This window comes from Andrena cerasifolii, chromosome 9 (genome assembly GCF_050908995.1).
Source record: "Andrena cerasifolii isolate SP2316 chromosome 9, iyAndCera1_principal, whole genome shotgun sequence".
In the NCBI taxonomy this organism is placed as follows: Eukaryota; Metazoa; Arthropoda; class Insecta; order Hymenoptera; family Andrenidae; genus Andrena; species Andrena cerasifolii.
Genome location: NC_135126.1, coordinates 8241997 through 8257407, shown reverse-complemented (window position 1 = coordinate 8257407; position 15411 = coordinate 8241997). Strand labels below are relative to the sequence as shown.

The 15411-nt window shown below is 43.7% G+C and overlaps 3 protein-coding genes across 12 annotated transcripts in view; all 3 read right to left on the bottom strand.

Annotated features, from left to right (window-relative positions):
- Positions 1-2409: 2409 nt before the first annotated feature.
- Ctr9 (RNA polymerase-associated protein Ctr9) lies at positions 2410-9295 on the bottom strand. The gene is made up of 14 exons (XM_076819433.1): positions 9140-9295; positions 8530-8628; positions 8208-8447; positions 6838-7410; positions 6649-6768; positions 6267-6577; positions 5666-6191; positions 5400-5594; positions 5199-5315; positions 4806-5116; positions 4376-4713; positions 4118-4292; positions 3389-4036; positions 2410-3164 (listed from the first exon to the last, which is right to left on the bottom strand). The coding sequence occupies exons 1-14, from the start codon at positions 9179-9181 to the stop codon at positions 3068-3070; spliced, it is 3792 nt and encodes a 1263-aa protein (XP_076675548.1). The 5' UTR covers positions 9182-9295; the 3' UTR covers positions 2410-3067.
- Positions 9296-9400: 105 nt separating this feature from the next.
- LOC143372841 (solute carrier family 35 member F2) lies at positions 9401-13659 on the bottom strand. 3 transcript variants are annotated; one of them, XM_076819435.1, is made up of 8 exons: positions 13382-13659; positions 12739-12848; positions 12463-12656; positions 11642-11804; positions 11394-11550; positions 11109-11319; positions 10818-10945; positions 9401-10117 (listed from the first exon to the last, which is right to left on the bottom strand). In XM_076819435.1, the coding sequence occupies exons 1-8, from the start codon at positions 13603-13605 to the stop codon at positions 9925-9927; spliced, it is 1380 nt and encodes a 459-aa protein (XP_076675550.1). In that variant the 5' UTR covers positions 13606-13659; the 3' UTR covers positions 9401-9924. The 3 variants fall into 3 exon arrangements, with proteins under 3 accessions (XP_076675550.1, XP_076675549.1, XP_076675551.1); XM_076819434.1 differs by having other exon boundaries at positions 9403-10132; XM_076819436.1 differs by lacking the exons at positions 12739-12848; positions 13382-13659 and having other exon boundaries at positions 9406-10132; positions 12463-12721.
- Positions 13660-14170: 511 nt separating this feature from the next.
- The window catches only part of Ryr (Ryanodine receptor), a 34211-nt gene continuing 32970 nt past the window's right edge, over positions 14171-15411 (bottom strand). For all 8 annotated transcript variants that reach the window (XM_076820561.1, XM_076820567.1, XM_076820562.1 and 5 more), the window contains 2 exons: positions 15219-15384; positions 14171-15147 (listed from right to left, as the gene is read on the bottom strand). In XM_076820561.1, coding sequence (XP_076676676.1) covers positions 14985-15147; positions 15219-15384 — 329 coding nt within the window. In that variant the 3' untranslated portion in view covers positions 14171-14984. The remainder of the gene's footprint in view (positions 15148-15218; positions 15385-15411) is intronic.

Here is a 15411-nt window from a genome sequence, read left to right as displayed (position 1 = left end):
TATCTTTATTAATAATTCGATTCTGGAGGGTGGGCATACGAAATTAATGCATGGGCAAATCTCTTCTACATCTAAACTAACGGACTGCATCGTTGAAAGACCGATTTTGATAATATTTTCTAGAAAAATCGAACTTTAACGCGATCGCTTCACCTGTACCCTTCTTTTCGAGGTTTTTATTTTTTATTTAAATTCTGGAGGGTGGGCAAATGAAATCTGAGAGTGGGCAAACGTGGCCAGGTCGGGTATATTCGTATCCTTCTTTTAAAAAATTGAAATGCATTCATGATGGGTGATGAAGACAAATTTTTTATTTTGTTCATAACTTTTTTTGGAGGGTGGGCAAAAAAAAAATTTTTATGGGCAAACGTGGGCAAACGAAGGACAATCATTTCCCACCGACAAATCATTAAAATGTTTTCATGGGGGTGCTGATGCAAATTTTTTTTTGCCATAATTTTTTTTTGAAGGGTGGGCAAACGAATTTTTTTTATGAGCAAACATGGGCATACGATGAACAAACGAATGCCGTTGAGTTTTTTTTAAAAAATCGAATTTGGGGGTGCTATCTTCACAGACCTATTTGCGGCGGGACAAGTTTTTACGGTAACAACGTGCCCCAAGTCACGGTAACAACTAGCCCCTACCGACACATGTAGCAATTTCAAAGACTATTCTGCTTATACATGTATTCAAACGATAAACACTATTACACCATGTTCTTAAATGTCATTTGATCGATAAAAACGATTCAATCTATAATATCGACGTTAAATAATTGAAATAGACCAAAAAGTAATGATAGAAAATTTTTTACTTATCTGGTACGCGACTAATAGGTCCTTGCTTACAACCACACAATTCGCTGTCGCGGACGCTATTAAAGTGGGCGACAGAGTGGCGTGATCAACTCACACGGAAAAAATAATTTAAAGTACAACGCTCTTTTTATTTTGAAGATAGAGCCGTCGGAACAACTTACCCCCGGAACTTTTAGCCCCGGTCTCCCCTACCTCTGCCATATGCATAATGTACACTTAAATGTTTAAACGCTTTGATATAACGATAAGTACTATATAGCGACGTCTCGGGCTGTTATCTGTAGCGAGCCGATTTTTCACAGTTACAGTACACTGTATTTTTTACATACAGATCGATGAACGTGGACTAATTACTTAGATCTACATTAATGCGTCCAAAGGGGTAGTTGCATCGTAAGGCAGCTTTAAATTACTCATGGGAAATCCAGGCCTTGGGAATTGACTCCGTCGTCAGCATCGCCTGACAACGTTGTTACGTATTTATAAAGCATAATCCGGTCTGTTATACATCGTTAGATGCGCCGCGGTTTATGCACCAGCCGGGATTAAAGCAGCCGCGCGATGAACTACACTTGTTTCGGGGCGGCAATTTTGCCGGCGAACGAAACACGCCAAGTTTCTGCTCGCTCCGGATGAAACTGTTCAGCAGGAATTCGAACGAGGGGTGAGAAGATTCGTTCTAGTGGAAATGACAGAGGAGCTTCCGCGAGGCGTGCAACCGCGACTGTTTCACACTTTGATGTCCCTCGGGGTTCTCCGAAACAATTTCGCGTTCAAAAGGATTTTTCAACGGAATATCATGCTCGCTCTCTTCTCCGCGGCACACGTTCTTGCAGCAATCTTTCCCCTCCCATTGCCGTAGCTAGCTACTGCAGATCGATAAGCTAAAATATACATAGAGTGATAATGTGCAGCTGGCAATGATAAACATTTTGAGTGTACGAAGTTTAAAATTGCCTTCGCTTCTATTCTCAATGGAAGAGGAGAGGACTAGAAGGCAAAGAAACTTTCTGGCCTCTGCGAAGTCCGTAGGCAAAATAACAGGGCGCACTAAACTTTGGTGTATAATATGTTGGTACATGAAATTGAGTTCAAGGCGATAGCTGTGTAATTTTATAGACGGCGGTGTCTGAAATGAACCATAGTGCGGAAATACTGGGGTGGTAAGGGCATCCCTTGTGTGCTGTGAATACGTAAATGCACATGTGCAGTTTACTCCGTTGTTAATTGACGATTGCACCCGGCGATTAGAAACGGGGAATATAAACAATCGAATGATTCATGTTTTCGTGTCGAGGGCCATTACAGCAGGTGATAGCACAAATGCGTCGCATTGCCAGGTACAACAGCTATAGAAGACAAGGTGAGAGGCCATTACGTGTATAGACGCTGGGAAACTGTAGCTTAAAACGATAGATACTGTAGGTGTGTCACTCACCTCGAGTAAACGCGAATAATTCACTTTACGCGACTGTCGCGATCGATACGCGGAGGACACATGTCGCGCGGGCATCTTTGCCACGCGAAACTGTGATATTTTAATCAATTTTAAATGCACGCAAGTGGACTCGATAGAAACACAACGGTAGAAGCGATTTCAATATATTTTTATTGATGGTTTTTAATATAAAACGATTCGTTCGTTGTTAACAGAAAATTACATTTCGCTCGCATTACAATGGCTAACGTAATTAAGAGGATAGTTTACTAAGTTCTCTGCTATTCGTTTAATAATCAACATCTCCTGTGAATAATATCGATTAGAGCTATTCGTTTATTGTACAAAGTATCAACAGACTGATAATTAGGAAGAGTAACGTCTGTTTGCAAGTCGAACTAATTTACATATGAAATTGTGGTAATTTTTCATAAAATTACAAGTTACCTTTTACGTCAGGAAGTAATACTTTGCTCGTTTATTGTTATTATAATTAATGGTAGAAACTGAAACTGAACAGTACCGAGAAAAATCGTGCGTAAAGAAGACTCGTCGCTTCGTTACATACTCGCTCCTTGAGTTACGCGCATTCGAGTTTTCGCGTAGTTGGAGCGCGCGCTTCGATGATCGAAAGCGCCGTTTCCGAAACGGTTTCCCTCCGTGGCGCTTGAATGTGTTCTGAGGGATATATTGGGGAATTAGTATATTTCATATGTAAATTTCACTCGTGAGGGAAGTGTACGCGTAATTCTCCGTTAGTGTGAAGTTTTCGCGTGTGCAGTTGGTTGTGTTCACTCGAAAATCGGGTTTAGTCGCTGTCGCTTCCACCGGCCCTGTCCGAGCTTGAATGCCGCGAACCCACATCACTGCCAGATACCGACTTTCTGGATTCCGGAGTAGCAGATCTGCAACAAAAACGTCGCGAGGAGAGAATTAGCCAGTTCGTCGATGCTGCATTCAACGAGATAGTAGATTAACGTATTATAGTATATGGTACAACCGCCGCGAATTCGTTTCCACACACAGATCGGAAATTTTAAGTAAAAAATGTTGTTCTATCGAGCTTCCTTATCAATAAAATCAACTTTCAGGCGATCCTCTATAATTAAATAGACATTTTAGAACAGACCTTGATTTCGATCGGCTTTTGCTTCTTGATTTCCGCTCTTCCCCGCCCGATCGCGAACCACTTCTTGACCTCGATCTTGACCTTGATCTTGACCTGGACCTCGACCGTGACATAGCTTTCCTGGAGCCGCTGGGCGACCTCGATCTCGATCCACTACCTCTGGATCCTGATCTCGATCTTGGCTGCGATCCACTTTTCCTCGAGCCACTGGCCGATCTTGAACGCGACTTACTCTTCCTCGAGCCTGACCTTGATCTAGACCTTGATCTAGATTCTGATCTCGATCGCGATCCGCTCTTCGCCGAGCCAGACCTTGATCGGGATGGTCTACGCGAAGGGCTTCTCGATTTTGAACCAGATCGAGACCTGGATCGCGAGCGGGACTGCGATCGGGACTGCGATCGTGATCGTGATCTTGATCGTGATCTTGATCGTGATCGTGATCTTGATCGTGATCGTGATCTTGATCTTGATCGTGAACCTGATCGTGATCGAGATCCCGATCGTGATCGCGATCGCGAGCTACTTCTAGAACGGCTCCTGGACTTCGATCTGGAAGCGGATCTAGAGCGCGAGGCGCGGGAACCTTCAGAGTCGGAGGCGATTCTTCTGCTTCCTCGTGGGTGCCCATCGTTGCCGCTTTCGCCCCTAAAAATGAAATTATCGACGTGATATTAATCCATTCGGTATATTCTTCAGCATGCATCCGGTCCTTAGAATCATTCTTACCCGCTGGCAATCTTAAGTCCTGAATCACTATCGGATTCACTGGTCGATATAGTTTCCTTCGACAAGGGCATTTTACCCTTTGAAGTTTCAGATGTGCCTTTACGAGATCCCTTATCCTTTCTAGTAACTCCAGTCTTCCTTCCACGTTTTGGCTTGGGTCGGTCGCTGTCTGAACCTGAATATTGAATTGCAAAATAGTATTAATGGTCCTTTCAGCCATTGATGATTGCATGGGGAAAAGTAAAGTGGTAAACTCACCACTATCTCCACTTCCAGCATCTTTCTTACGCCTAGCTTTGCCTTTACTCTTTCTGTCTTTGCGGTCGCCACTCGCTTTCCTCTTGCGTTTTCTTTCTCTCGGAGCTTCCTCCCTTCCTTCATCCCTTCCAGAACCACCACTGTCACTGATGTACTGGTCGGTGCGTATCTTCTTTCCTTTCCTTCCAGGCTTCTCTGAAGGCATGTCCCCGAATACCACGGCATTCTTGGTCTTTTCAACGTACTCTTGTCGTTTCTGTAACATCTCCTCTTCTTTCTGGCGCCGCATTTCCTCGAGCTTGCGTTGTTCCTCAGTTTGGCGCATTTTAAACGCTTGCCTGTAAAATATTTCAAGAGTATAATGTAGGTCAACATTCAGCTTGCTATGAAACACATTTTCCACGCTATTTGGTTACACTCGTCGCGTTACCTTTCTTCTTCTTGCTTCCTCCTCAGCATCTTTTCCTCCTCGTCCAATCTTCTAGCCCGAGCGACATGATACTGCGCTTGCGATAGTAAATCTTGGCACCTTCTGGCCTCTGCCTCCGCAAGCTGCTCCATTCTGTCTCCGTGCGTTGACAAATATTGGAAGTATTTATGCGACAGTCCTAATTCATGGACTGCCTGCAGTACAGTCGTCAGAGTGGATTTTTCGTCTTTTAAAATTTGCGTTGCCAAGCGTTGCAGCACAAGCGCAATGTTGTACAGCAAAACGGTATCTTGCGGGGCTACCCTTCGCGCCTATCAGTAATTCAAATAATTTGTTACTTCACTTCTTTAAGAAATCCAACTGCCAATGGAGTAAATAATTATTCTTCTTTACCTTCAACAACGTCAATTTTGCTTCTTTCAATTTGCCAGCTTTAAAGTAAGCTCTCCCGAGGTATTGGAGGACTTCAACGTGATGATATTTATAGAATTTGCGGAGGCAATTTTCGTACTGCAACATAGCATACATTTACAAAGTAGCATCGGTATCACTGCGTATTCGGGTCGCGATATTGAACATGGGGCGAATAGTTACCATTTGAATAGCGCTAACAAATTGTTTCTGTTCCACATAAATGTGCGCAATGTTTAGCCAGACGTCACAAAATTCTGCTGTCGCTTCTCGAACCTGGGCGAAAATATCTCTGGCTTCATTCACGCAGCCTTTATGCGCTAATACAGCCCCAATTCCGTTCGCTGCCCATATATTTTTAGGATCATTTCGCAAAACCTACAAATTTCATATACACAATAGCATAAGAACATTCGAAGATGAATTTTTTCCATTTCTTCTTGTAATACCTGCTTATACATGGCTAACGCTCTATCTTGATGACGCTTTTCTCGATCCTTGTCTTTTCCACTTTGATGTAATGTCTGCAACCAAATGTTTCCCAAAGCGATCAAAGAATAAGCATCCGTGCTTGATGTTGGATTTTTTAGAATTCTCTCGAATTTCTTCTGCCCAGGCCCCCACTCCATTTTGGCCAAGTGCAAATTGCCCAAAAGGGACCACGCGTCTGGATGTTCATTGTTAATTCTCAGAGCATCTTTAAACCAATCAGAGGCCTCGTAAATTTGCCCTTTGTCACGAGCCATACAGCCGAGTCGTAAATAACAGTCTACGTAATTCGGGTGCTCTTTCAAAATGTCTTTGTACAGCTTTTCCGCTTTATCAAAGATACATAAAGCTTCGTTCAGTCGTGCTAAATTATACGTAGTCGTAACACCGATCGAATTATAGTACACAGAGTCATGTAAGGCATCGGCTTTGGAACGCGCCAGAGATTCCTCCAAGTTTTTTCTAGCTTCTTCTAAATTTCCAAGCCTTCAGCACGACGGTAAATGTTAAATTTAAGTGGAAAATGAGAGACGGATTGAGAAGATACGACAAGATACAAACCTATAATGTAAAGCTCCAACGTTATTTAGAATTTCGGGTGGTATGTCCGCTTCAACTTTCTCTTTTAAGATTCTGGTAGCAGTACCGTACGCATTTAAGGCTGCATTAAGGTCACTTTGTTCCAATATTTGAGCCAACTCGATCCACGCTTCAACATCGTCAGGAAACTGTTCCGTTACTTTCCGAAGATGATTTTTGGCAATGTCGCGCTTCGATTGAGAACTCGAATTCGCGTACAGGGACCCAAGAATTTTCATTGTTTCGTAATTGCCTGGTTGTGCTTTTAATACTTTTTCGAAACATTGTGCTGCCTGTAAGAGAGCAGCAACTTAGTAAAGTTCGTTGCACTGTCTCCACATCGTGCGCACAAAGTTACACTTACGTTTTCTGCGTCACCGCGATAAACGTACATCTGACCTAAACCAAAGTGCGGTAACACGAAAACCGGAGGGGCAAACTGAGTTGCTTGATAATAATATTGAAACGCTTGATCATAGTCGCCCTGAAATAAATCAATTAATTATCAAGGCCTTAGAAAGTATTCAAAATAATCTGTTAGCAGGGGATTCACCTGAACATGGAATGCTCTGGCTAATTGGTAGCAACTTTCCGCTCGCATAGCTTCGTTCTCGGTATTGTGAAAGGCGTGAAGTGCCAAGTGCTGCACCTTGTTATAATCTTTTTTAAAGAAGAAGTGGTTTGCCAAGTGGTTCAACACCATAGGATTCGTCGAATCGATCGTGTAAGCTTTAGACAACATTTGCACTCCGGTTCTAATACTATCGGGCTGTTGCTGGTTGAGTTTCAGTACCGAAAGTCCGACCAACGCTCCAACACATTGGCCATCTAGTTGCAAAGCTCTCTCAAATGCTAGACGCGCTTTTTCTTGGTTATTCAATTTCATAAAACAGTGTCCCATTCCCAGCCTTACAGCAGCTGGGCAGTTTGGATTCGTTCTCAAAGCTTTCTTGTAAAAGGCAAGCGCGCCCCTGTAATCCTTCTTGTTGAATGCTATACACGCTTTACCGAGTAGGGATGGGATGTTATTAGGAGATTGGTTCAACACAAAATTGAACTGGGCATCGGCTTGATCCATCTTATCGCCTTCCAAGAGGCAAAAGTAAGCTCGGCCGAGTAAATGATTCTTGAAAATTAATCATCGTTCATGTAGGAAACATAAATAGCCTTAAGGGGTCATTCTGGTAATCGCGCCGCAAAATTCGTCAACATTCAGGCTTTTTTTTCTTAGTGAATACAATGAATAACAATAACAAACTTTTTTTCATTTATGAAGCTATTTGTAATGTATACAGAACAATTTTTTACATACACTTTTAATTGTGTTTTTTCAACGTTATCTAGATTTAAAAATCGCGCCTTTGAAAAGACGGCGGGAGTGATATCAGCTCACAGACTCATCTGAGACAAAAAAACCAATCTGATTCGTAATCATCACGAGTACCGCTATCGCTGGTGCCAGAATTAGCCACGTAAGTGAAAATTTAATAAAATTGCGCGCATTGAAACTTCAAGAATGGAAGATTTTGAAACTTGAAGTTTGAAGGCGTGCAATTTTGTTAAATTTTGACTTACATAGCTAATTCTGGCACCTGCGATAGCGGTACTCATAATGATTAAGAATCAGCTTGGTTTTTTTGTTTCAGATGAGTCTGTGAGCTGAAATCACTCCCGCCAGGGAGGTATTTCTTTTCAAAGGCGCGATTTTGAACTCCAGATAACATTGAAAAAACACAATTAAAAGTGTATTTAAAAAATTGTTCCGCGTACATTACAAGTAGCTTAATAACTGAAAAAAAAAGTTTGACATTGTTATTCATTGTATTCACTCAGAAGAAAAAGCCTAAATGTTGTTGAATTTTGCGGCGTGATTACCAGAATGATCCCTTAAACATTCATCGAACGAATACGAGCGGAACATACCTGGTCATACATAATGATCTTATCAGCAGTTGTATACAATAGCGTAGCTTTTGTGAACAGGTCTCTCTTCTTGTCCTTATTCTTCTCCCTGTTGGCTTCCTGGACATAGTACGCAGCCAGCATGTCCAACGCACGCATTTGATCTTTCTCATAGTCACGGTAATCAATATTCGCATCGATCCGAGAAGATTCAAGTATTTTAATAAAATCTTCGATCTTATGCTGCTTATAGTATTCCAGCTGCAATGAAAAGCCATATGTTTCACACGTTGCTTCTTCCTAGTCGTACCTATCGGAACTTTTAAAAACTTTAGATACATACGGCCAAATTGACCCAGATATTAAGTTGCGCATGTTCTTGGCGTAAGATCCCAAGAACTTCATCTCCTTCTGGTAACTGGTCGAGGTAGAGTTCTATTACCTGATAGAATGCAACGGGCAAATTAACAAGGGCGTGGAACGAATTAATGCAACGGCATGGTAGGCATTTAATTAGACAAACGGTGGATGAATAATTCGATTTATTGAATCAGTTTAATTGACAAGTAGCCTAGCGAGCGACATTTTAGTGAACGTATTACAAAGTCAGGCATACAGTGGAGAAACATGAAGAAAATAAAGCCAACGGGCAGAGCGAAAACAATTCGATCGAAGCAAGTGAGAAAGTGACAGGCACTCGTGTATTGGTATTGTAGATTAAATTCTAGTGTGCTCGAGTAACATTGTACATAGAACTGCAGCACTCTGTGTACTGTGTACGCTTTATTGCACAAGCATTCCTTGGAGAGGTTAGATTGACGATTAGGTCCTCTTATCAAGACTGTCGGCAAGAATTTCAAGTTGCACTTAACGGACGTACGACAGGGCTCGTCTAGCTTGCTCCCAACGGCTTAGAAATAAGAAACCGAGGGATTAGAAACGATAATATTCACCTCGTCTGTGTCGCGAAGCGGAATCTCTATGGAACTCGCCATTGCGGCATCGTCACTGATTTTCACGTAGCGTGGCCAACAGATGTCCCATTAAATGGATGGTAAACACGAGAAAGGACGCGGCTCTTTGAATAGTACGAAAGTGGCAATTCACCGGACGGTGCGGCGCGTGGTTCCTTGCTGCCATGGAGTAAGTAAACAATCGGGGAAAGAAATACAATAATGGGGTTCGCCTTGATTCATTACTTTATTTGAAAAAAATATACAGAATACATGAAACAACTTTTTGACACGTGTATGGACGATGGAGCATGTTAAGCGTAACTCGCCAACGAAAACAGCATGGAGGATGGTAGAAAATAATTACCATAGATCCGTATTCATCACTTTACAACGGGAAATTAGTTAACGTCTGTTCGTACTCGAACCTAGTAACAATTAGTCGTATTACCTCTATAATTTACAAACTATCTTGAGCAACAAGAATGTATATAATACTTGTGTATCCATAAATATCTAAACGAAGATCGTGTTTATATTATTGATCGATATTAAAATTGGTTAGATTGTTAGAAAAACGTTTTGATTAATCGGAACGTCGTAACGCGTATTACAAACTTAATCGATGAAGATATTCCTAATTATCCGTGTTGTCGGGGTGTCGCGTAAACGGGAGGAGCGATCTCGCGATCGTCGATTTAAAATCTCGCGTGAAACATTAACAGGAGCGAAACCGTGGACGGTTTACGTTTCCTGGATCGCCGTGCGATATTTCTCACGACGCTTTAGTCGTAATAGCTGCCGTAGAAGGAGGTGAAGGCTGTGTCAGAGCTAACGCTCGGTGGCAAGCTCGTCGCTTCCATCGTTTCCCTTTCGCTACCGAGGGTAGACGCCCTCATATCTAACGTGCCACTCACCCCAGACATCCTTGAGCTTGTCGCCATTTCCACCTCCCCGACATCGGGATGAGACATGTGTCTTAAAATGACGTCACTTTAATTCACGTTCGATTCTTTGTTAATTTCTTATCAGTCACAGGGTAACGTTATACATATATATAGTAAGGGTTGGAGCTTGTTAGAGGACAACACAGGGGAGATTACAAGTCTCTGGGGCTATAAGAGGGAATTCTTATTCTGTTCTTATCCTAGTAGCAAAGTTATATAGGTTCATCTGTTTTCTCTCTATAAATGGAAATTTAAATCGAAAACATCGAGAACATTCAAATAACGTCCTCGACTATATCAACGTGCTTTTCTACTCTCTTCAGAAAGCTACCAACCCCTAATGATCTGAAACTGAGTTTCAGTTTAAAGCTTTTAATTGTTAAAAAAAGTAGCTTTATTCCTATAGGGTATATTTTATTTCTTCTTATTATTCCACAATGTTTTTTAATACTTTATTTAATAGCGAGTAGTAATATTATTTTAAATTCTCTGCAATTTTTGTCCTTTGAGCCTAAAAGTGAACTACAGCTTGGAGGTTTTAATGATTTGGTATAATGTCAGGGTTGTTCTATGAATTGGTAATTTTTTGCAGAATAAAGATCACAAGATTTGAAAGATCACAAATTTAATTAATCTTCGTCATTTTGGGGGTTGGTAGCTTCCTGTATAACTAAGCCGAATTATACACGAGTCTAACTGATTCATACTGTAGATGAAATCGTAAACGTTACCTGTAATCTGGAACAGGGGGTTCAATGTGTTGCCTCCGCGAGTTCGACGACATCGGCGTTCTCTTTATCGCGTATATGTATATGCCAGCCATTGTTAGCGTGTACGAGACGAAATACAATGCGTGAAACTGGAACAGGTGGAATGAGTCCGTTAATGCGCGAACACGTGTATTCCGCGTCGTTCGTATCGCCAGTACGGGCGCGCCTTGTCACTTAATTCGAATATATGGGAGAACCTAAGAGTTCGCGTAACAAAACTCCACGGAGGGTGTCTTAAATTAAGAAGAATACCTTATAATGATGGACCAACATCCCGGACAGAACGTTGAACGAGTCCGCAGTGAGCAACGCCAGTTGCAACGCGGTCGCACCCGACTCGAACAATATAACAGGCACCAGAGAGAAAAACACGAACTGCGTGATGCAGTAAACCACCAGGAACGTGATCACTGGTGCGTTGTTCCACTGAAACGATTCTAACTTGAGGCTCTCCAGCACGGCCCTGAAACAACCCCGAGAACAATGATACACGCTCGGTCACGTCGGCGGATGGATCTCATCTCGTGATAGACTTACGTCTGCGCGCAGCACAATAGCGTACCGAAGAAACCGATCATACCGAGATACTCGATAATATCGACCGTCTTAACGGCCAGCTCCTGCAGCACCGTAGTCACCGAGAAGAGTACCGCGCCGCCGAGGCACAGCATGTCCCCGACAAGCTGATTCTTCCCTTCGCAGAGCAAGTACCGATATCGAAAGTTTGAGTGATTGGCGACGGGACGACGGCCTTCGAAGCATGCAAACGTCGATCGTATAATCACCTGTAGAGGCGGGGTCCTTATTGTCGTCGATCCCTGCCCAAACCAGGCATCCCACCCCCATCAAGCAAACGGAAACGCCGACGATGTGTACCATTCGATACCTCACACCGAGAACCAAACACGACAACGCCAGTGCAACTGGTATAGCTACACAGTCGAGCAACTGAAACAGATTTCCCCGGCATTACCCGCGTATCAACAGCCCTCCGCATCATTAATTCTCGAATGCCGTGCGGATGACAATGACGAAGACTACGGATGCTCGCGTCCCGTTCGCTTCAGAGCAGCCGCCGAGGGGGTGAGCGTGTCGGGTCGAAGCCCCGGCGTCCTCCTTTCATCGGCGGTAGTATATTCGATACGGTGGATGTTCCGTGCCATTCACCCGAGCCACGAACGCTACGCTCCTTTAATTGACGGGCAAACCGCGAAAGTTCGCCGCAACGTTCGCGCCTAGATTACCGGGCACAGTGTTTCGCATATTTATTATGCGGAGCCGGGACTCGCGTATTTACTGGCAAAGAATCAGCCGTTTCTCCTTTCAACGGAGTTTGTAAATGAACACCACCCGCGAAGGGACGCTCTGAAATTCTACCGAGGCGATGAGATTCGCGAAGGGTGCTTTAGAATTAATCTGAACGCTCAGCGTTACGAAGCCGCGCGCGGCGCGCGTGCACGGTAATTATGAAATATAAAGGGACGGGCCTGACTTTTGCCTGCAAACTTGAGGTGAAAGGGGTAAAGTGTCAGGCTCGAGAACTTCGTTATCGTTGTTTGGAGGGATGCAACGTTCGTGTCCCTTGCGTGGGATCGTTAGCGCATACCTGTATACTAACTAGGCTGGTGAATTGATGCGAGGATGTTATAAGTGTGCACGCTTCAACATCAATGAGTGCCAACAACAAGTACCTCCATCCGCGGGCTCTTATCACTGAAATTAGGCCGTTGCCAACCCCTCTGCAGGACATCCAGGTTGTGTATACAAGGCACATCATAATGTAATGCGGCAGGTTCTGTCCTATCTCGCAGAAAGCAATCCCCAGCTGATGATAGATGCCTGGCCAATGATTCATGCAGGCGAGCGCACGCTAATGACTCACCGGTCGGCAGCGAGAGTTGATACGTGGTGTTGATGTGGTGATTCGCGAGGGTCATGAAGCACAACACCAGGGACAAGAATTGCCCCATTATTATCGCCCTCCATACTGCCCTGTTAGTAAACAGAGGAGAAAACACTGAAACAACCGAGTTCGTTTGCCCCTACATCTACGCTATCGGAAACGCGGACTTTTTTTTGTTGCGATCAAACATTTGCTGCTCGGTAAATACAGCACGATTAAAGTCAGCAAATTTAATGAACGTACGGGAGCTTAGCAAACAGCAGGAAGAGCAATTTACTCTTGGAATCGATGTGTCTGCGCGCAAATTCTCCGAACTGAATAACCGTAACTTTCTCAGAACGTATCTAAGCTAATTTCAATCGGGAGGGTTGTGGCGAAATGCATTTGAATGGAAGTAGGGAGTCACAATCCTAGAGCACTGTCCTCGACTAACGAATCACAAGCATCGTTTCTGTACGCGGAAGAGATACACGAGAGAATTCGTTGCGAACACCCGCCACTTTTATCTTCGGAACCCTCCCACACCCCCTCACTCTTGCCGCCTCGTAGCCGGTACGAGGGTGGACCGACAGTTTGCCTCGAGAAGTCCTTCGCGCCGGCTAATCCTCCCTTATTTACGTACCACTGTCCCAGCTCGGATATGTAATTTTCGATTTTGTCGCAGACCCCGTTCCTGGGCTGCATCGCCATATTTTGGACGCAGCGACGATCGCCCGCTGACACTCCCATGCCATGGTGCATTTTCGCCCTCGGGCTGTTAACCACCGGTGGTGGAGGAGGGGCGCTTGCGCGACCTCTTTCCCTCCGTCGGCCCTCTCTGCAAGGAGGGACCTCGATCTTTTCCATTTCTTTTTTATCCAGACGAGAGTGATGAACAGCGAACGCGTTGCTCCGACACTGGTACATCACCGTGTTGCTCCGACATATCATTCGTTGCCCTAGTGTTCGCATCGATCGTGCCTCGCCAGCAGGGACGCGGAAGATCGATTTAGAGTTCTTCTTTCGCACCCTGCGAACTCTGATGCTCTCTGTAGATCGATCGATCGACGATCTGGGATCAACTTCTTTCGAGGTGTTCGTTAAAATTACAGGCGAAAGATTAGTTTTCGAAATAGTTTTCTTGATCGAGTTTTTAGAAAGGGTAGATGGGATGTTTTCCTGGGGAATGGGGTGGAGGAAGGATTTCTAGAATGGATCGATTACTAGATCAATTTGAAGAGTGATCTCGTTGAGGTCTAATCAAGCTTAATTCTTCTAATTGATATACGATTAGCACGATTAGCCCCCCCCCCGCACGTTTACCGCGAATAGTAATCGTGTAATAGGGGATGATACCAGTGGATGATAAGGGTGGCGACACTCTGATTTCGCTGATCGATCGTAGGTCAGGGTGGAGGTAAAGAAGGCAAAGTAAAGAAGTATGTCTTTCTTTATTCTCAGGTAATCCTGGCGTAGATTGTTATTTACAACGTATTGACGTCCTTTTGATTATATCGCGGGATTTCAGTCATCAGTGATCATTCAAAAAGTACCCACGTAGCCGCAGAGACTTGCGCATTTTTATATAAACTTTAAACATCTTCAACTTACGTAATATCTTATACATATAATATATCTCAAACATTACGCGTAATGAGCTAAATTATTATGCACAAGTATGGTCGCCCGACGTATGAAAAGAAGGCAATCGTAACGTTTAATGATAATGTAGATTTGTGCAGTCGGTTTCCCGTGTCAATGATTAACAACGCATATTTTGCAATTACCTATCTAACGAGGAAACTGTTGGTTATGTGATCCAGCCGCCGTTACAAAGTTGGAAAAATAGGTTGGAAAAATATTTCACCAGTCCCGTAGCTTGTTCGCTTGGTTCGCGCGCAACGCGGATGCGGATCCCGGTCTCGAGCGCGTGCAGCACGCGCGATCCCTTGACGCAGCGCGGTCCGTTCGAGTCGTAAAAACTTTATGCAAGACTTGGAATAACGATAAATGTCGAATGTAAAATGTAGACACGCGTTCGACGTTCTAACTCTATCTACCAATGTACGAACGAGAATCCTAAAATTTCATCTTGGGTTATCGTCGAATGTTATCAATGCGTCCTTTCGCGTGTAGAAATTAGAGGCTACGATTATTATCGAAGATGTTTTATGAGAGGAAATCTTTATCGTGTAACGATCGAGTTGGTCGTTCAGGTGCGTGTACAATTACGCGAGTAAAAGATTCTACTTCTTCTTGGCCTCCTCCTCTACCGCCTCGTTCTGCTTGCGGAAACAATCACCGACAGGGAAAAAGTCCCAACACCTCTGCTGGTACATGTTCCACACGTACGTTTCTTGACCTGTGTACTCGGTGTCTGGCTTGTTGATTAAGTGCATGAGGAAGAACCTGCGAATGTAAACCACAGTAGTCAGTCGGCCAATGTTATCGCAGATATAATTACAGTGTCCTTCGCTTACATATAATTAGCTAAGTTATGCTCTTGTTGAACGTGCGTATCGAATCCGTGGGGAACCGTGTCGAAGTACTCTTTTCCTAAGCCGCAGATGAAGCAGTTGCTCTCCATGTTCGTTTTCACATTCTCGAGCTGGTCTCGAAGTTCACCGAACGCGTCGATGATCAAACCTGTATAGAAATAGAAGGGGTAATCTC

Excerpts from the sequence above, each read along its gene's own strand:
- LOC143372841 (XM_076819434.1), bottom strand. The coding sequence starts at position 13,605 with ATGGAAAAGATCGAGGTCCCTCCTTGCAGAGAGGGCCGACGGAGGGAA. Across the intron at positions 12,657-12,738 it reads TCAACTCTCGCTGCCGACCG|GACAGAACCTGCCGCATTAC; the intron begins GTGAGTCATTAG and ends TCTGCGAGATAG. Across the intron at positions 10,133-10,817 it reads CCCCCTGTTCCAGATTACAG|TGACGTCATTTTAAGACACA; the intron begins GTAACGTTTACG and ends CGTGAATTAAAG.
- Ctr9 (XM_076819433.1), bottom strand. The coding sequence starts at position 9,181 with ATGGCGAGTTCCATAGAGATTCCGCTTCGCGACACAGACGAG. Across the intron at positions 7,411-8,207 it reads AGATCATTATGTATGACCAG|AATCATTTACTCGGCCGAGC; the intron begins GTATGTTCCGCT and ends TTAATTTTCAAG. Across the intron at positions 5,316-5,399 it reads TTGTTAGCGCTATTCAAATG|TACGAAAATTGCCTCCGCAA; the intron begins GTAACTATTCGC and ends GCTATGTTGCAG.